At 36.2% G+C, this 15,537-nt stretch overlaps 1 protein-coding gene across 1 annotated transcript in view; it reads left to right on the top strand.

Annotated features, from left to right (window-relative positions):
* LOC145292270 (ADAM 17-like protease) overlaps positions 1-15,537 on the top strand; it is a 142,833-nt gene that overhangs the window by 80,165 nt on the left and 47,131 nt on the right. The window contains exons 13-16 of the mRNA XM_080138593.1: positions 1,175-1,293; positions 9,763-9,832; positions 13,250-13,394; positions 15,282-15,420. Of these exons, the coding sequence (XP_079994719.1) occupies positions 1,175-1,293; positions 9,763-9,832; positions 13,250-13,394; positions 15,282-15,420 (473 nt within the window). The remainder of the gene's footprint in view (positions 1-1,174; positions 1,294-9,762; positions 9,833-13,249; positions 13,395-15,281; positions 15,421-15,537) is intronic.

Raw genomic sequence — 15,537 nt, 5'->3', positions numbered from 1 at the left:
AACTTGATATGTAGTGTATTTGGACATGTGAAACAAATTCGATTTGGTTTTTAGTTGGTAAAAATAACTGCTAATTGGTCAAACTTGGAAGGTGTAAGTCGACTAAACATGTTACTTCTATCTATGCGCAAGTATACATTTATACGTGAAAGGCGGTTAATTTTTTAAGTTTTGATATCCATCTGTGGTTAATTCAGATAGTAACAAATAATGTTGGAGTGCTAAATGCTTTGGTTTCAATTCTAGCTGATGACACCCAAGTGACATTTTTTTTATTTTACTTTTGAAATCACTTTTGAATAGTTTGCTAGACACCACAAACGTCAACTCTTTTGAACTTTGACCCCGTGGCAAGTCAAATTTTCGACCCAAACCGATTAAAAAGCTTGCCCTATCTCTGAATACCCTTTATATAAAATTTCAAATGTTTAGACTAGAAATTGGCTGAGTAATTTAGTAGAGACCGCAGAAGTAAAGTTTTTTTTTTTATCTTTAACCCCAATTTTGACCCCTTAACATTTATATTTTTGGGTTCAAATCAAATTAAAAAGTTTGATCCATGTCCAAGTAAAAATTTTCAAGGCCCAAAATTGGCGGAGGAGTTTGGCAGAGTTTTCAAAGGTCAAATCATTGAACTTTGACAGCCAAATTTATGGCCGAAAACCGATTAAAAAGATTTTCCCAAATCTCAATACTCCTTATGTCAAATCTTGAGTGTGGAGGCCAAAAATTGACAGTTATTTGGTAGGGAAATGTACATAGACAGACAGACAGACATTTTCACTTTTATAGATATATAGAGTTCATCAAATGGTTATATTTTTCTATTCCGTCTTACACACATTTCACAACCTGTTCAGAAAAAGTCTTTAGTTTAACAGACTTCTCTTCAAATAATAAACATATAAATAAAAAAAAAACACACTATTCCAAAAGAAAGATAAAAAAAAGAAAGATGAGAAAAACAAAGTCAAAAACATAAATAACTTGGATAAAAGGTGACAACCAGAGAAAATCCCTGCCGTCCTTCCAAACATCAGATACAATGTGAGTCGATTTTGAAACGACTATCTTGCTCCTAAGTAGAGCTAGCATCATCATGTTTCAATTCAAAACCAGTAAAATAACCTCCAAACGCAAGATTATATATTTTTTCTTTTTTTTTATTTATCAGGACACAATTGGGGTAGTGAGCATGATCCTGGTGAGGGAAGATGTGCTCCATCATCTTTTGACAACGGCAAGTACATCATGTATCCATATGCCGTCAGTGGGTATGAAACCAACAACCAGGTGTGCATTAGTCTCATTATTTTTCTTTTTTCTATCTCCACTCAATATTTTGTTTACAGTTTTTCTATCAATGGATTTTATTAGAAGCTTACTATTGTAAAGTTTCACATAATGTTGAATATTTTCATTTTTTTTTTTTTTTTTTTTTTTTTTTCACCTGTGAAACCTTTATCTTTTCATCACAGAACACATAGTTCTAGTGACTGTGTTACATGCCAACCTATTGCCCTTTTAATTTTTCACTATTCTTTAACAGTTGCTAATTCAAAGTCATATCTTGTTATAGCTTGCATTTCAGTGTGTGCAGATACTGCTCCCTCAGAGGTCGGCATATCAACTACAATAAAACCTTAACCAGGCACATAACATCAGTTGCATTAATTAATCAAACACATTCTTAAAGAGGAAGATTTATTTGGTTATAATCGTCTGTTAGTTAGAGAGGCAGAATAAAATACGTATTTACATAAGCCCATGTTTTAATTTTTACCAAAATTGGTAAGCATATTTTAACATAAATTTTGTCAGCTTTCATACTTCGATCCAACAGCAACCGTTCCTTTCCTAATCACTAGTTTGACATAACATCGATTTGTCATAATCTCTATTCCTATGGCAGAGCTCATTTCCTTAAAGGTCACCTGTTTAATTTTGTCTCTCCTCTCTATGATACAACCTGTTTATGACTTCAAGCTGTACAAAAATATATTTAACTAATATATCTACTGGCTAATATAACCAGTAATATTCAACAGTTGTGTGCCCAGCTGCAATAAAGTCTGTGAGGCCGTTTTTTTTTTAATCAAAATACTCATGAGTGCTGTAGATTCAGAATACAAACAGGTATTAACCTCTTACTACTCAAATTCTTTAATGTATTGCTAAAAGTCTTTTGTAAATACACTAGTAAGTAATAAAATAAAAATAATAATTGACAAAAATCAGATATAAAAAAAATTTGTCTCCCAAGGGAAATAACTCTACTTAACTTAGACATTTGTCACAGCGAGTGTCTTCCCTTAGATATGGCTTACAAAAACAAGAGAAGAATATGTGTATGCACCTGTGCACAATAAATAATAACAAACATAAATGCCAACCCACATTTCAAAAATAATTTAAGAATCCTGTAAATCTACTCTGTGATCCTACTCCCAATATAAACACGCCTTCATTAAGAGGTTGTATATATATTTTTTCTTCTTTTTGAACATGAAGTATACCCTAAAACTTTAGAGAATACCATTCTGGTTCAACACATTATGTTGGTAAATAAATACTTTGTAATTTAAAATTGTGCCACAGGGGTCAATCTTCAGTATTATTATTCCTAATATTCATAAACAACCTCCCTGATAAAATTGTCTCTGAGATGGGTATATTTGCTGATGACACACGATGAAAGACTCTAGAGAAAAACTAACGAATATATATACTTACTTGTACTTGTACTGAAACGACATTCACCCTAGAGGAGTTGAGTCGGCTTCATGAAGATGCACATCTCGTACCACTGCGGCCCAAGCCCGGCGATCGGAGGCAAGATCCCGAGTGAGCAATAGCCAGTCACGTCTCCAACAAGACAGGCCATAGATGAGCGGGCCCGAAATAAGCTCAGCGTCGGCTTTGATAGTCCCGAGCCATGTTCTTAGCTGGCCACCGACACGTTTTTTCCAGCTGGGTAGAGGACGTGGGGAGATAGCCTCGTGGATAAAGACCCCCGCATCACAGCGAGAGGCATGGCCGAACCATCGAAGGCGTCGGGCCCGCAGTAGGTCAGTAATTGCCTGGAGATTGCAGCGACGCCGGACTTCTTTGTTGGCGACGAAATCCAAGGGACGGACATGTAGAATGCGCGCGGAGATTGTAGTGGTCGAAAACTTCTACGCGTCGCAGGTCCGCTTTCCGTATGGGCCAGGTCTCACATCCATACAAAAGTATTGAGTGGACGAGGGCCTGGTAGATTCGTATTTTTGTCCTCAGACGTATTTCAGGCCGGGACCATAATCGCCTTTGGAGTCGACAAAAGGCAGCTCGTGCGGCATTAATGCGCGCTTCAATCTCATTTATGCCTTGACCGGTACCAATGAACGTGCAGCCCAGGTATTTGAAGCTATCCGTCTCCTCGAGGGTTTCCCCGTTAAGAGTGACGGAGGACCTTTCTGCTTGGGGGATGCCAGCCGATAGAATCTTCGTCTTGCTGGCATTGATTCTCATGCCGATTGCAGCTGCCTTCTCCTGGATTCGGTTCAGCACCGTCTGTATATCTCTGTAGCTCTCCCCGAGAACCGCAATATCGTCCGCGTAGTCCAAATCGGTAAGATGAAAGTTACGTCCCACCACGACGCCAGGATATCCAGGCAGCGCCTGCTCCATGATCCAATCAATAGCGTAATTGAAAAGGGTGGGCGAGAGCGCGCATCCCTGGCGGACACCACTGCTGACGTTGAAGAAAGAGGAGTCCTGGCCATAACAGCGGACACGCGTGCGAGTCCGATGGTAGTAGGCCTTGATCAAGTTGAGTAGCTTCGGGGGGATACCATCTGCTTCCATCACTCTTCACAGGGTACCGCGGTCGACCGAGTCAAAAGCGGCAGCGAAGTCGATAAAGCATACGATTGTACACTGTTGGTAGCACCAGCGCTGTTCCAAGGCTCGCCTCAGCGTGAATATTTGGTCGACGCATCCGCGGCCAGGTCGGAATCCGCATTGGTTAGGTCGAGTCCTTCTGTCCCTTTCGTATTGAAACCGTCTCAGAATGAGGATAGTGAAGACTTTGGCAGCGACATCTATAAGGCTGATGCCTCTGTAGTTACTACATGTCCGTTTGTCACCCTTCTTAAAAAAGGGAAGAAGGATAGCGTCACTCCAATCTTGGGGAATCTCCCCACTATTCCAAATCTCAGAAATCAGCTGGTGTAGGCGAGGGGTTAATTCATCGATTCCGGTCTTGTAGACCTCAGCCGGGATTCCGTCCTCGCCTGGAGCTTTGTTATTCTTCAACTTGGCAATGACGGCTCTGATTTCTTCATGGCTGAGGGTATCCGACGAGCAATCGTAGAGATCTGCAGCGGTGAGGGTGTTTTTACCTGGTATTGTAGGTGGAGGCTGGTGGTTCAGGAGTTCACGGAAGTGCTCGTGCCACCGATCCAATCGTGCGTTTAGCTCAGTAATGATTTCACCTCCACTGTTGTGGATGGATTCGCTCACGGATGACCTCGTCTGTGTGCTGGACTTCAATAGTTGATATAACTTGCGGGAGTCCCCTACCGAGGCCGCACGTTCCATGTCAGTTGCGATATTGTGCCAGTAGACATTGCGGTCGTTGCAGGCAGAGTGCCTTGTTTCTCGGCGAAGGCGACGATAGTTGGCATCTCCGTTGAGTCTGGCACGTTTAGCCTCCTCACCCAATTTCACCGTTCGACTTGAGATCCAGTCCTTTTGACGACGCTTTGTGAAACCCACTGTGTTGGCCGCTGCTTCAGTGACGTCCTTTTTGAGTGCTTCCCATATATCTTCCACCGATTCTTCTGGTTGTAAACCATTGAATCGGTTGCATAGGTCCAGTCGAAACTGAGTCGCAGTGTCGTCCACTTTCAGCTTCGTGATATCAAGACGTTTTTGACGGGAAACGTGTTTGTTGGCCTTCAGTCGCATTGTGAGCTTGGCTCTAACAAGGACATGATCCGATCCATGGGTATTTCCTGTTTCAGCACCTCTGTAAGCGCGGCAGTCACGCATATTGCTTACCCAGCGTTTGCGTATCAAAATATAGTCTATCTGGTTCGCCGTGACACCGTCATTCGAGTACCACGTCACCAGATGAATTGGATGCTGAAACTTCGTATTGGAGACAATGAGGTGATTGTTCATCGCGAAGTTAATGATACGTCTGCCATTGGCACAGCGATTCCTGACGCCAAATGGGCCCAGCGTAGATCTTGTTTGAGCATCCGCCTTGCCAGTTCTGCCATTCCAATCACCTGCTATGACAAGCATGTCGCCGGCGGGGGTTCCGTTGATGGCAGCTTGTAATTCGTTGTAGAAGGTATCCTTTATAGCGTCGGCTGAGTCTAGCGTGGGTGCATAGACTGCGATGACAGACGTTGTGGATAACTCCTTTTAGCCGAATACGGGCAAGACGAGGGGAAATGGGTTCCCAGTCCAAAAGAGATTTTTGTGCGCGGTCGCTCAGAGCGATTCCGACGCCATACAGACCTGAGTTGTCCGTTACCCCACTGTAATAGATGGATTGGTGACCACTGTCCGGTAATCTGACCTCAGACAAGCATGCGACGTCCACCTTGTATTGGTGTAGAGAGCGCACCGTTAGGGCTTGTGCCGCCTCAGATCTCAGGGTTCGGACGTTCCAACAGGCGAAGAAGTAGTTCTGTCTTCTTCGAAGCATTCCGGCTTGCAAATTTAACACTTGTTCCACCGGGTGAACAAGCGCGTCGGCTCCCGCGTACGCCGTAGTAGGGTCCGCAGTTGTATAATTGTGCATATTTCTCATCAAGTTTCTTGGCGGTAGTAACCACAGGCGGACGCCAGTCGCAACTGTACACTGGGTGTGTGCCCAGGAACGGATATCCTTGCCGCTGATTGTCAGCAGACGCAGAGGGATAGTCCGACCATGGAGCCGCCGATTATCGACAGTCGTTCCATGGGTTTGAAGACAGGTTGCCGCAAGTTCCTTGCAGACGCAGACTATCACCAGGCACCGTCGGTTACTGGCAGACGCAGCTGGATTTAAGAGCAGACGAACAGTTATAGCGCTGAACACTCGCTTGCATTCCCGCTCATTCGGTGTTAACCGGTCTCGCGACGTGGACGCATGGGCGTGAATTTGTCTGTCAGAGGTTATAAGTGACACACGCCTTATGGAACCATTTTATAGAGCAGTGGGGGCTCATACCCATATGCCCAGCTCCGGCATAACAGACCATTTGAGACCTAACGAATATATATCTAAAGAAATGACTAAGACTCTAGAGAAAGACCTCCAGTCTGTAGTGGAATGGGACCGAAACTGGATGGTAAAGTTCAATGCCGCCAAAACTAAGCTTATTTCCTTTAATAATTACGAGAAACCCTCTCAACTACTGATTGTCATGGCTAATGATACACTACCTGAAAGTGCTTCCTTCAAGCTCCTTGGCTTAACATTCACAAACAACATGAATAGGAACAAATACCAAGGAAGGTGGGCTCTCTCTACTGTGCTAGAAGTTTACTCATACTTGAGAGTATTCTGTGTCTCTACAAAGCCACTGCTCGCCTATGCATGGAATATTGTTGTCACATCTGGACTGGTGCTCTGCAACTACTCTCTCACTCCTAGATAGGGTTAAAAAAAAGGTCGCAAACCTAATAGATCCCGCACTGGCAGCTAAACTCTAACCTCTGTCCCATTGCCAAAATGTAGCATCCCTGTGCCTGTTTTGCGAATTCTTTAATGGTAAGTACTCGGATGAACTCAAAGTACTAGTCTCCCCTTGGCGTAAATACCCTCAACAAACCAGACAAGCAGCAAAATCCCTCCCCTACACTGTAGAGATCCCTAGATGACAAAGCTTTCTACTCAAATAACTTCTTCCCTTTAACTGCTAGACTTTGGAATTCCCTGCCTGACCCCTGTTTCCCTGACTATACTGACATTCAGAAGTTCAAGTGTAATGTGAACAGATATCTTGCTGCTCAACTCCCTACATAATATCCCAGCAAATCTGATCCCTCATAGTAGCCCTTTATGACTTAGTGGCACTGGACCTTGTTTGGGATAAATAAACAGTAAAAAGAAATTATTAAAATCTTTTCATATTGTCATTATTCTTGTTACCTTGTCTCATACCTCACATTGTCATCGCCTTCAAACAGAACTCCTTACACACTATATGCAATGCTTCAAGCAAACTACATCCTTTTTACAATATTATATTTGTGCAAATCTTACAAAGATTTACTTGAGTTTATAGGATAGAGTACTCATTTGTACTATATATAAATGTGGACTTGTTATAAGGACTAATTTTTAATTGAATAATTGATGTAACTGATTGTATTCTTCTACTCTAGGTTTTCACATTTTTGCCAATATACATCAGGCATTAAGTGTAATTTTTTAAAGGCATTTTGACCTTTACGATTAACTCTGAAAAGTGCAGATATTGCTGAAATAAGGTTAATTATCTTTCTAGTCCTAAAAAATAGAGCGATGGGGGTTAATGTCAATTGAACTAAAAATGTTTTAATTGCCTGATTACATATGTCCCACCTTATAGACTTGTACATATGTGTTTGTGCGTGTATATAAATTTGGGTGTAAATAATTTATGTGATTGGAGACATCTTTGGAAATTTCAGTTTGTTAAATCCACTGACCGTTTCTTTATAGGAGATACTGATTGGTCAAAGATGATTTGAATCTGAACATGTGGTAGGTTTTCAGCACAAAAAATTATATGCACACAAGGATATTTGTGAAAATTCTTTTCTCCAACTTTATTATAACACATCACTCAATAAGTCATGGACTTAACTAATAAAACAATAACTTTTAGGCAAAATTTCACTTTATCCATCAAAATTCTTTTCAGAGTGATACATTGATTCGAATGCTTTTAACAATTCAGTGCCTTTTTTGTAAAACAATTTGATTTTTATTATTTTAATTGGAATTCATTATTGAGATGAATATTATTAATTTATTTATATTTATCGCGGACTATTATCCTCATCTTTGCTTTTTTTTTTTTTTTTTTTTTTCCACATTTCTTACTTGGCCAAAACGTGGTGAGACAACAACTATGGATGGCAGTAATTGCTGAGAATGCAGTTGGGAGATTCAGAGTTCCTATCTCATCACGGTTACCACCCGACGAAGGCTAGAAGAATAGTTGGCTGAAACATCATGAAACAACATCAAAAAAAAGAAAAGATGAGGATAATAGTCCGCAATATAAATAAATTTGATTTTTACCTAAAAATATGCTTCAATTTCCAATATCATTTGTTCATTATAGCCAAATCTCTTTCCCTGGAGCAATCTTTTGATGTCTGCAAACAGCCAATAGTCACTGGGAACCAAATCTGATGAATAGAATGGGTCTGGAAACAATTTAAGTGTAATTTATGTAGTTTCGCCATCATTGCAATATTTGACACATTGAATTGTCTTGATGAAAGAATACTTCTTTTTCTCATTTGTGGTTTTCATTTCTTCCTTCAAATACACCAATAATTTATTTACTATTGATGGTTGTTCTTTTATTAAGATAATTGGTGACTAAAATATCTTGCACATACCAAAATACAGAAGCCAAAACTTTACCTGCTGATGTTTCTGTTTTTGGTCACTTTGGCTGACTTTCTCCTAGTGCTCTCCATACAGCTTACTGCCAACTTGACTCCAGAGTGAAGTGATGGATCCATGTTTTATCACCTGTCACATATTGAAACAAAAACTGTTGCTTTCTTGCATTAAAACTGTTGCAAACAACGTCAGCATGTTTTGTTTTATCGTCTGTGAGCAAATGCAGCACCCACTTTGAACACAGTTTTCTCATCAAAAATGATTCATGTACAACTTCAATGTACAATTGGCCAAAATGAGTTTGTGCACATTTTTTATGTTTTCCAGGACAACTGCTAAATTTAGGCAACCTGAATGTTCAGTATCATTTGTCTGTATGACCGTATTTAAAATCATTATACTTGTGTTGTTTGTTTTTGTTACATTTATTTATTTTTTTTTTCAACAGAGCGGAGTCATAATAACGCTTATAAAGCCAATACTTTGCTTGAACAGTATTTTTTCACATCAGAAAGTAATACTCTATTAACACAAAATTCAAAATTTTTTCAGTTGTTTTGAAAATTTGCAACATTAGCTTCATTTAAATAACTCTAATTTGTAAGTAAGCTAATAATCTAATTGGGCTCAAATTTTATACTTGTACATTTGAAGTATAGTACTTTATCAAAATCATGATTTTTTTTTTTTATTAATGGGGCCATCTATGTTAAGCTTGGAACTTATTGAATGATGTGTTATGCAATTTTGATTTGGTCTTTTTTTAATGTTAGTCATCGGTTATTAAAGTTTGACAACTGTCTGATTGTTTTTATAATTAATTACAATTGTAATCTATATGTGAAAATATTTCCATGCATGGACATTGTGAGGTGACTCTTATTTAAAGCCATAAAATTTATACTGCATTTGAAAATGAAATAATTTTAAATCTTTATTTTTTTATTTTTTTTTACTATAAATGATATTATATGGCTTAAGTGATATTTTTCTTTTTTTAAGATTTTTTTGGTAATATAAAATTTATTTTATTTATTTTTGGCAATATAATTTTTTTGTGATATAGGATTATTTTTCTTTTTATGATATAAGATTTTTGTGATATAAGATTATTTACTGACATTGAATTCTTTTTTTTAATTTCTTCCAATTTGCAGAAATTTTCGCCCTGCAGCAAAAAATATATTAGCGCTGTACTAATATCAAAAGCAAGTACTTGCTTCTCAGGTAAAAAATGAAATTAATTTTTTATTGTTTACATTAGTGTTTATTTTATTTTATTTTTTTTTTTGTGATTTCAAAATGGTTTCCAAATAAAGTTAAATGTGTAAACATTCTTCATATGCATCCATTTGGTCTGCACATTTAACACTAAAAATGCTACTTTTAAGTTCAGGAACGTGTTCTACTTATGGTTGAAACCCACTTTTTGTTTTATTTTAAATAAATAAATTTCTATCAATCGCCAGAGTCTTACCTCCTTATATTTTGCTGCTATTTAATTGGATATTATTTCTTTCTGTCCCTTTTTCTGTTTTTTTCTCCTTTTCTTTCCTTGCCTTTTGCATCTTATGATAGTTCTCTGAAAATTGAAAATCTTAATACTCCAAATGAATCATGTGGTATGTGGGAGTTAGATGGCTTTTGTTTTATTAAAGAATGACTTTCTGTCTCCTTCCAATACCTACATGCTCTCTGTCTTTCTTTTACTTTTGACATTTGAGCTGAAATGGATAACAGTTGTTTAGAAAAAAGTTGTTGCTTTTTGTACTGCTCACATATAGGTGATGTAAGAAGCTAAAAAAAAAAAAAAAAAAAAAAAGATGAAAGATGACAGGAAATTACCTATTGACCTAAGTCACGAAAAACCAAGGCTATAGGTAAAAGAAAATTAGTCAGCAGAAAGAGTTCCACCAACCTGCAGTTTTCAGTAATAAGGTACTGGAATAGAAAAATACATTAAAATATATGAAGAATGAATTGATAAAAAGTATTAGACCAACAAGTGAAATGTGCTGGAACAAAGGAAGTAACTTAGGAAGGCTCCTTGTTTTAACAAGCTTCTGGGCTTGACCTTTACTCCTGATCTGAAATGGAACACATACATCAAATCCATTCCCAAGGTCACTGGAAAAATGGTGGGATCCTTCTATAGATCCTCTCACTGCTGATGCAATTCTCTACCTATATAAGATCTAGGTACGTCCAAGGATGGAGTATTGTTACCACATCTGGGCAGGAGCTGCTAGAAAGACCTTATGTTGCTTGACAGAGTTCAAAATAGACTTCATAGCCTCGTAGAGGATGCCCTTTTCTCTTCCCTGCAACCTCTATCTCACAGAAAAGGTGTTGCAAGCCTGTCTCTGCTTTATCATTATTTTCATGGCAAGTGCTCATCTGAGCTCCAATCTATAGCCCCCCCCCTTGCCAAACATTAATGAGAAACAGTCGTCTAGCTAAAAACACTATCAGTAATTTCCCCCACTCTTTATGTGTGCCTAAACCTAAACATAGATTCCATGAACAAAGCTTCTTTCTTAGCTGACTACAATTTGGTTATCTTCAAGTCCAATGTAAACAAATTCTTGATGAGCCGTCCCCTTAAGTAATCCAATTTACCAACTTTCCACTACTAACGATTACTACGATATTGTTCCATTAACTACCGTACACTCATTAACCCTTATCCTCGAGTGACCTCCGGCCTTGATAAGTGCGGACTCCTTTGTAAAAAATAAAAAAATAAATAAATCTGACAATTTTGAAGAGCATTTGCCATAATAATAATACTTATATAAGACTCGCATCACATTTGTGAGAAGAAGAAATAGTGGCGGCCAGTTACAGATAAGCTTCTGAACCTTATCAAGAATCCTTAAATGATTCACTACCCCAAATATGACAACAGTACTTGATAGTAGATCCGATAATACAAGAGACGTTCCAAAATAAATTTTTCCTATTTATTCCGCCCGAATGGATCAGAAACGATTGCAAATTGCATTGTTATGACTGAACTTACGCATTCATGATCTGAAAGTTTCATCTCTCTGTTGCATATATTGACAGTGTGAGACTCTAAGAAAGCAACCCTGTCATAGATGTGCATCAGAAGCAAAGATGCATTATTGAATTCCTAGAAAAAATGCATTGAGAATGGTGGTGACTATGTAGAAAAATAAATTCTGGAACACAAAAGTTAGCTTGTTGTAATGGTATCACTCCAGTCTTCGTAGCTCTTTAAAATTTTAGTTTTTTAGTTAAAAAATAGAAAGCTTTAATTTTTGGAATGATTTCTTTGTAGATTTGTAGAAATAGAGAATAGCCTTGAGTGTGAGAAAGTGAATGAAGTGATATTTGGTTGGATTTTTTTTCTCTTTGTTCCTCTCTCTTTCTCGCTATTGTTTTTTTTTTTTTTTTTTTTTTTTTTACCTAATTGTCTTATATATATACAGAGTAAACTAGAAAAAGGATTTAGTTTTTAAATAGCTGCCATAAAATGTGTTGATTTTTTTTTTTTTTTTTCAAAAATTGTTAATAAATTTGAGAAAAACAATTTTTTCTTTTTTTGCTTTTTCAATATAAAATAGCATATAAACTTAGTTTGAATTTGATTATATATATTATTAAGTATATATTCTGATAACAGAAAAGCTTTAACAAACCATTTAGGAACATTTTCAATATTCAAATTTTCAAATATTTTTTACAAATTCAAATCCAAAAAATTAAGTTTTTTTTTTTTACAAGCTGCTGCTATGGCCTCATTGCTGATACAAATCGAAAAAGATTTTCATAAAAATTTTGTACCTTTCTAATGAAAACTATTTAATCAACAAAATTCAAACATAATTCTAATGAATTATTCAGGAACTTTTTGGACAATTATTTATGATAATTGCATGAAAAAAAAAATTTAACTTCTGCTTCACAGATTTAAATGTTCAAAATTTCTTTTTAATGAAAGCTTCCTAAACCACAGCTGTCAGACTTTAATAACCTATTATGGCTAAACTATTTAATCAACCAAATTCAAACATCACCTTAAAGAGCATTCTTTCCTTTGACAGGATACTATTTTAATGATGTTTAACAAACTGAGCATTTCTACTTGGATACTTGGATCTATGAAATAAAAATGGAAATGAAATAAAAATTTATATCAAATAAAAATCTACGATATATATATATATATATATGTATATGTATATGTATATATGTATGTACACATATATATATTTATATATAAACTAACAATAAAAAAAAACAAAAAAAAGAACACTAACCTAGTTTTAAAACAGATCCTTTGTCCGATAAATGCATGCCCATTGGCTGATAGGAAAAGCGCGGTGGATACTAGAAAGCTGATTAGCTAACTAAAATCTCAATAGAAGAGGAGCATATAAAAACGATAAGAAACCACAGAATTCGCGCATAAGCCTGAAGAGTCCTAGAGTGAATGAAACGCGGAATATTCAGTGTAGCTTAATCGCCATATATATTTTATAAATTTATATATATATATATATATATCAATAAAGTTGAACCATATATGGTTAATTATGGTGGATCCTGTAAATATCTTCTGTCTTTGCATTTGCTTGTTTTTGCAAATATATTAAATTTGGATATTTGTATTTTCAGTAATGGAACAACCTTTTGGTTTCTGTGGTGATGGTAAAGTAAATAAATCTCTGTTTGAAGAATGTGATGCTGGCTTCTTGGAGGAGTTGAATGACAATCCATGTTGCACATCAACATGCAAGTTAAAGCCTTATGCAAAGTGCAGGTGAGTGCTGTTTTGAAGAAGGGAAGTTTTTTGTTTTTTTTCTCGTCATCCTGTTTGGTTTTAATGTTCATTTTACATATTGGCATTTGTTAAGAACTAAGTGACTAGCTGGCTATCGATTTGCAAAGTTCACTACTTGAAATACTTGAAACCAAAATTTCAAATAATGAAAGCTAAAAAACTTCACATTAATAAATAGATATTAACAACTATAAAAAACACATCAATCTTAACCACCGATTGTCATGACTAATAAGGCTATATCAACAGCATATTCTTTTCATTATTTTGACTCTCGAGTGTGTATCTGTTGATATCATATGCTCTTATATAGAGTGATGTGATTCTTGGTTGATTAACTGTGTCTAACATATACTCGAGAGTCAAAACAATAAGAATATTCTGTTGTCATAGTCCTACTAATAACATTCTACTTAAGAGCCCATCCTTCAAACTTCTCAACTTAATATACACAAGCAACATGAATTGAAACAAATGCATTGAAGACATTGCCAAGATTGCTGCAAAGAAGGTGAGCTCCCTCTACTGTGCTAGAAAATTACTCGCACCAGAGGATATCTAATATCTTTACAAATTCACAATTTGCTGATGCGTGGAGTATTGTTGCCATATCTGGGCTGGTGCATTTGCCACTAGTCTCTCACTCTTAGACAGGGTCCAAAAAAGAATGAAATCTTATAGACACCGCACTGTCTACTAAGCTCCATATAAGTATTTTAATGGAATGGTGCTCTGAACTCCTAGCGCGTGTGACCTGCACTGTACATACTCCCAATTAACCTGACAAGCAGCAAAATCCCACCCCTTCGCTGTTGAGATCCTTAGATGCCAGAAAGTTTTGTACTCTAATATTTTCTTCTTTCTGGCAAAAAATAAAATGGTGGTCTCATTTGAGCCATAGTTAAACCTTGATAATCGCTCAAAAATTGAAAATCAAACAAAATATGTATAAAACATTACATTTTCACATGATTGGTCATCATCATCATATCGTATGAATCCAAAGATTCTATTGTTGGCATTGGTTTCCTCAGTAGTTTTCTGGTCAGAATTATTTCTAGAAAGACATTGAGGGATTACTGGAGGGACCACATGAAGATTGCCAACATCCCAAATTAAAATGAATTTTATGGAACTGAATTCGAACTTGGGGCACTCGGATTGTCAATCTGTGTCATTAACTATCACCGTCACCTTCCATATGATTGGTGACATTTATCGGATATGTTTCTATCCGTATTTTGTTTAATTTTAGATTTTTACATCATTATTGAGGCTTTATTATGGCTCAAATGAATGAGACAATTTTGTTTTTCATTCTAACTCATCGGTTTTATATTACCTTTATATTTAACTAAGAATACACACTTAATTTTAAGTTAAAACACAAAAAACTTATCTAAGCAGGCAGAAAAGTAACTTAGCTTGCCTTTTGTAACATTCATATTTTGTGCATTTATTTTTTTCACCTCCTTTTTCCTTGATTAGTTATTTTAGAAAAACACCAAAATCTCAATTTAAAATATTCAATAAAAAATCAATAATTTCAGCTTTAACAATATTTTGGTAGAAATCAGAAAATAAAAAGATTTTTTTTTTTTTTTTTTTTTTTAAAGCAAAACAGTTTTTTTATGTCTTTTTTTTTTACTTGATGTTCTAATTTTATGATCTGTAACTAAACAGAAATTAACTTCAATTAACTAAAAAAAAAAAAAAAAAAAAAAAAATTCTAAACAATTTAAAAATAGAATCCTTGAAAAAATTGATTCCAATATTAAAAGAAAAATGGCAAGAATTTAGTTGCCAACTTAAGAGCAATTTAAAAGCTGTGTTTTTTTTTTTTTTTTTTTTTTTTTTGTTATTCAGTCCTGCTAATCATGAATGTTGCACAAACGATTGCCAGAAATCCAAGAAAGGTGAAACTTGCCGGTCAACGATTGGTAACAATGAAGGTTGCCTGGAAAACTCTCAATGCGAATATCCTTTTCAAAATCATTTGATTAAATGATTTTCTTTGTAATTCATTATTTATTTTTTTTTTTTTCAATATTACTGTTCTACCTGATAGTGACCAACAAAAAATTGCTACCCGTGAAATCGTTTATAAAGTGTGCAATCATTT

The sequence above is a fragment of the Euprymna scolopes genome, chromosome 13, assembly GCF_053919585.1.
Source record: "Euprymna scolopes isolate OS-2025 chromosome 13, ASM5391958v1, whole genome shotgun sequence".
NCBI classification, from domain to species: Eukaryota; Metazoa; Mollusca; class Cephalopoda; order Sepiida; family Sepiolidae; genus Euprymna; species Euprymna scolopes.
The sequence above is the reverse complement of the archived record's forward strand: the minus strand, read 5'-3'. Positions and strand labels throughout refer to the sequence as shown.